This window comes from Suillus discolor (assembly GCF_016758755.1).
Source record: "Suillus discolor strain FC423 chromosome Unknown F5147scaffold_26, whole genome shotgun sequence".
NCBI lineage: Eukaryota > Fungi > Basidiomycota > Agaricomycetes > Boletales > Suillaceae > Suillus > Suillus discolor.
Window position 1 is genome coordinate 193,429 of NW_024541273.1, and position 6,000 is coordinate 199,428.

At 44.9% G+C, this 6,000-nt stretch overlaps 2 protein-coding genes across 2 annotated transcripts; both read left to right on the forward strand.

The window, feature by feature from the left end:
- Positions 1-4,275: 4,275 nt before the first annotated feature.
- On the forward strand, positions 4,276-4,425 carry F5147DRAFT_561916 (uncharacterized protein; the record flags this gene model as incomplete). The annotated part of the gene is made up of 1 exon (XM_041430604.1): positions 4,276-4,425. A coding segment is annotated over one exon (150 nt), but the record flags the coding sequence as incomplete, so codon positions are not given.
- Positions 4,426-4,796: 371 nt separating this feature from the next.
- Positions 4,797-5,192, forward strand: F5147DRAFT_576678 (uncharacterized protein; the record flags this gene model as incomplete). The annotated part of the gene is made up of 1 exon (XM_041431339.1): positions 4,797-5,192. A coding segment is annotated over one exon (396 nt), but the record flags the coding sequence as incomplete, so codon positions are not given.
- Between the last annotated feature and the right edge of the window lie 808 nt (positions 5,193-6,000).

Here is a 6,000-nt window from a genome sequence, read left to right on the forward strand (position 1 = left end):
TAGTGCATAACAGGCATTGGACGTGTATCGAGAAATGAGAGAATATGTGTTCAGCGTGAGCTCCAGTGCTACAGTGGTGTATATACTGTCAGTGTCTAGTTCCTCGAGAAATTCTATCCAGTGTTCTTGTTTTGTTTTTTGGATGGCTTCAGTGACTTGGTTGCGGTATTTATGGTGTTCCTCGTGTACAGGGTGATCAGGCAGTCCACGCATCTTGTAGGATAGTCCACTTAGCTCATCTTTCTTTTTAACATTAATGTTAACTCTTTTGTCCACCAGCATTTTGCATGAGGGCTGGGTTTCGTGTTGGGGACTTTACTTTCAATGGTTCTTTTTAGGGTGGTGCTGAGGTTGTTGGCTGTGGCTTGGAATTGTTCTATGGATGTAATGGGTTTTGGTTCCGGGTATTCACTGAGGTTGGTTTGGAGTTGGCCATTGAATGTTGTCCAGTCTACATCTCGGAAGTTGGCAGTGATCGTTGTTGAGGCATGAGGGATTTTGAGGTCCAGGATGCTGATAATAGGTACATGATCTGTGCGTGGGGGACGTCGTCTGGGGGCAGTATTACAGATGGTGAAGGTGTTTCACCCGCACCTGTGCAGGGTTTACCTGCAGGTAGTACATATAAATATTAAGTTAGAAATATCAAAAAAAAATGATTGTAAAAAAGGACTCATTAAGACACTGCAAACAGTGGGCAATGACTTTGATCAGCATGGCTTGAGCTTGATGGAGGATCGACACACTGTGAATGGCAGACAACAACTTGGATCAGCATGGCTCGAGTTGAAGGAGGATTGACACACTCATTCACTGCAAACGGTGTGCAACAACTTGGATCAGTGTGGCTCAAGCTTGAAGGAGGATCAACACACTCACTCACTGTGACTCCCTATCCAGAGTCGAGTCTACATACACTGCATGCAAGTAAGAATGAGTGCCACCTCTCATCCTTTTCTCATCTTCAGCATCCTGGTGTTGTCTGCAAGTGTTTGTGCCACGTCAGCACTTGCTGGTGTGTGTTGGGCATTTGTGCATGGTGCTAGTGGTGTTGGATGCAGTGTGGTGGTCATTGGTGTTGGTGGTGTTGGGGTATGCACCAATGCCGGCGTGAATGGTGGGGGTGGGGGTGTGAATGGTGATGTGGCATCCAGTGAGTTGTATGCCCATCGTACTGAGTGCTTGCTGCTGATGTTTGGATGGTCTAACCTGTGCGCGGGTATGGGTGCTGTGAAAGGCAACCCCCACCTGTACCCTAGGTGTACCCTTACCTATGACCCGTGCGGGTTACCCATACCCATGCAGTTGCCTAACACTGCCTAGCAGAGGAGTGTCGTGGTACTAGCTATGCCGGACAAAGTAAAAGAGGTTAGCATATATAAAATGGAATTGAAAGAATGGCGCATGGGCCAGGCCATACCAAAACAGCAGATAGCAGGGATGATCCCTGACTCACTGTTTATTCAAATCAAAAATTTAGACATGACAAAGAAAATATTCATGCACCTCTTGAGCCTGTTTGAGCAGTGTTTGCGTGTGGTGTCCATGGAGCTATTGCGAAAGCTCCAGGACCAGAAGTGCACTGAAAAAGGAAACATCAGAGATCACTTTGACAAGATGCGAATGATCAAAGAACCACTGTCCTCGTTGGGACATGCACCTTCCAATGAAAGCTTCATGGCTATGATTATGAGCTCGCTACCAGTGTCCTACAACCCACATTTATCAGCACTGACAGCATCTGCTAAAGTATCGAGCGTCAAACTCACCTCTGATATATTGATGTCGACTATTGTTGATGAATACGACCGCTGGGCCTCAAAATCAAAGAAGGCTGGATCCTCGAATGACAACACTGCCTACAACACAAATTCGGGTCAGCATACTCAAAGGATAAAAGAAAACTGCCATAACTGTGGCAAGTACGGGCACATGCAAAAGGATTGCAGAGGCCCTGGCAGTGGAGGAGCAAGTGGAAAAGGTGTTACAGGCATCTGTAACACCTACAAGAGCCCCTGCTCTGCCTACGCCTGCCCCCGCTCTGCTAGACTCCCCGCGCGGCGGTGCGCCGCCCGCGCCCAGAAAGACAGTGGTCTGGACCGCTACGACCCCGCCCCTGGCGCTATGACCCGCCCCTGGCCTAGATGGCCTTGTACCTGATCCATGGAGGCTGTACGCCTCATGGTCACCCTAGATCAGCGCATGCATACCACATGTCGCTTCATGAAGATCCGGAGCGCGCTTGGCGCTTCCTGTACCTATGCGCAGCTGCCCTTGGCGCAGCATGCTTGATCAGAGGTTAAGCCTCATGTATCTTATCTGAACCTCATGTCTGGCTATCATAGATTTACGATATACTATTGATTACAGACTGAGCTAGAATACTTGTAGTACTTCCCTATAAGTAGACACAGATTATTGTACTTAGACTTTACTTTAATCTACTAGGTTCATCCCCAGAACTTGCTCATCTAAGCTTACCAGCTTCCTTGTGTGAGACCGCACTTCTAAGTCGCCCCCATACGACTTAGCACGTATCCGCTAGCCCTGCATCTCGACGAGCGCTGTCTTACCGAGATCGCCGGAGGAATCCTTGACGTTCCGTCAAGGCTAGACCACGCTCAGCTTCAGTAGACTCACTCGAGTCGTCGCTGAGAAGACCTATCCTAGTTCGCACACGCCGACCAACGGTCAGCGTAACAAAAGGGAGATTAGATGGGAAATGCAAGGACAAGAAACCTGAAATGGCTGCCAGTGCCAAAGACAAGGCGAAAGACGACGAGCTTGAAGGTGTTTGGTTAGCGCTGACACACACCAAACTTGTTTTGTGCATGGTCATGGCTACTTTTGAGCTTTGATGTTCTCTGCTTTATTCTACGAAATTACTAAGAATTTTCTATAAACACATTATGATTTGATTTGAGTAATTCTCAGACATAACAAACCCATAATACTACATAATAATCAATTAACACTTATCCAGTTTGAAGATAAGTTCCAAACATACCACAACACATTATTCAGCATTCTCTCACAATCTTATGACTGTTTTTTTACAATTCTTCACATTTTGTCTGTATGTTCTGAAACACATTTATGGTAACATTCCAACATTTCAACAGTTCATGTGTGATCAATGGCTTAGTCAGATGAAATGGATTAGTAAGATGAGATGGATTAGTCAGGAAACTGAAGGAAGAAAGTTAATGGATGGGAATATTTGAGAAGTGAACAAGTCATCATGGGACATTTCAACTATGACTCATTTTTCTGTCTGAGTCACTATGATTCATATTTCCTTAATTAGATAGTTACACAGCCACATTTAGAGTAGCATATAAGGGACCCAGTTTACCCTCTGAATAATGACAATCTCCCTTTTGAAATAAGCTTCCTTTGAGAGGACAGACATCCCTCTTTTAGAGAGAGGGAGGAGGATTTGAGTATCTACTTGAATTTCTCACCCTATATTTGTGTGAACATCTGAGTGAATATTAGTTTATTCCCTCCATTCTTTTGTCATCATTTCCCACAACATACTGATCTTCTGAGGCCTACCTTGAGCCAATCCTTGAATTACACTAGCTGGTACATGGTTATCAGTCATCTAGTTGTAGTTTCGTCACATTCTCTTTACAACACAGGATACCTTTTCTGTTGGGAGAATTTACATATTTTTAACGATTAGGAAGCTTGGCTGCTTTAAGACTACATCAAGAAGGTGCACTCTGTTCTGATTCTGCGTCATACTTATTGTGAGTGCCTAAGCAGCAGAGAAGTTAGTTTTGAAACCACATATTTTGGTTGATTCGATTGTGTTAGAGGCTTAGTTTGATCTCCTCTAATTTTTGAGAATAGGGAGTGTTTTACAAGATATTACTCTGATTCATTGTATACTGTTGTGATTCATATATCCATCTTCATATTGCACACCTTTGCAATCCTCTTCTAGTAGCATTGTGGTACTGCATCAAGCCAGTTAACAAACTATCAACCTTCAAGTACCTAAGCACTGCGTCAAGCCAGTTAACGGTCACTGCCTCAACCCACCTCAAGTCATTAGAAGTTTGTTTAGAAAGACCAGCTATTTACGCCTCCTCCCATGAATGACCACATTATCAACTGTTGACCATGGAGGATAGTGAGAACTGGTAATTTTATTGCCAATCACATCCTAGTAAGACAGCACATGAAACTGCAGGAACAGACAAACAAACCTCACTCACATACTTGATGCTAACAAGCTTGAGCCATAGCCAAGAACAGTGAATTGAGCTGTTTGACTCTGGTGCATCACAACATATGTCATTATACTGTGACTTGTTACAAGACTTCGTCAACATAGTCCCAAAGCCAATAACAACCACTGACAAACATACCTTTCAAGCAATCGGCAAGGGCAACATTATGATTCTGTTGCCAAACAGAAACTCCAGTACATGTATATTGCTGAAAGATGTCCTATACACACCTAAGATGAGCATGACTCTTGTGTCAATTAGCCAACTTCGCTTCGGTGATCTGAGTACATGTATATTTCCCAACCTAAGACAGGCACACACACACAAAATGTATCAATACGGCCCCGTGGAGTAGCAGACTCGTGCATCTAAAACAGCCAGCAGGAATGGTGGACTGGGGGAGGTCAACCCTCCCCCAGGGCATTTGCAGAGTAGGAGACACGGCGGGGACACAGGTGTCCCCCTTTCTTAGATAGAAATGTCCTACATAGGGTACAATACCCCAACTGGACAATGATTGGATTTTTTTTTTTTTAAATCAGCTGACTTACTGCAGCTGGATATGGCGCATTATTCCATGAGAGCTCCTGCAAGATATTCAATGATAAAAAGAAGCTGTTGGGAGAGATTCTGGTGAATAAGGGCTTATATAGTGTAAAAGGGTCAAAGAGACCATACACCAGAGCAGCAGCTGTAAAAGAAGTACTCACCATGTGGGAAGTCCATGCCAGACTAGGGCACATGGCACCAAGTACCATCACACAAATGATCCATGACGGTGTGATTACTGGAATAAATCTTGATGTGGCAAAAAAGACGATGGACAGTTGCGAGTCCTGCAAATATGCCAAGGCAATGCACAAGCCCATCAGAAAGGTCCAAGACCCGCCAAGACATGAAAACTTTGGCAACAAGGTCCACAGCAACCTCTGGGGCCCTTCACCTGTTTGAACTCCCGGTCAGAAGGAGTACTTTGTGTCCTTTACAGATGACTACATGCATTTCACACACCTTTACCTTCTGAAGTCAAAGGACCAGACCTTTGATGCTTATACTAAGTTTGAAGCCTGGGCTAACACCCAACTCAATGCAAAGGTTAAACATCTCCGCTCAAATCGCAGGGAGAGTTCACTAGCGAAGAATTTACACATCACTTGAAGAGTAAAGAAACAGAACAAAAGCTTACCATACATGACATGCTGGAACATAATGGGGTTGCCGAGTGCTTGAACAGAACTATTGTTGAAAGGGCGTGCACATTACTGCATGCAAGCAAGTTGCCAAAGTACCTGTGGGGAGAAGCTGTGATGCATGTCACCTGGTTGAAGAACCGTACCTCGATCCACGCACTGGAAAACAAGATGCCGTATGAGACGTTATTCAAAAGGAAACCTGACTTAAGTAATGTACTGGTATGGGGGTGTCAAGTGAAGGTTCACACTACGGCCAGGTCGAAACTGGACATGTGGGCTATAGAGGGCTGCTGGATGGGCTTTGACCTAGAGAGTAATGGGCACTGAGTGTACCTACCCAATAGCAGGCATGTCACTGTCGAAAGAAGTGTCACATTCAACACAGTAGAGGTGGATGTACCTCTAGAAGGAGCTGAGGACAGGGGACACCACACAGCATGAATCGATGATATCAGTTCAACTATCAAAGCACCAGTCAGCAGCATGGCACAAAGCATTCAACACTCACCAGTCAAACCAACAGTCCAGCCTCATCACAAACTATCCCTCCTCCAGACCATCTAGGT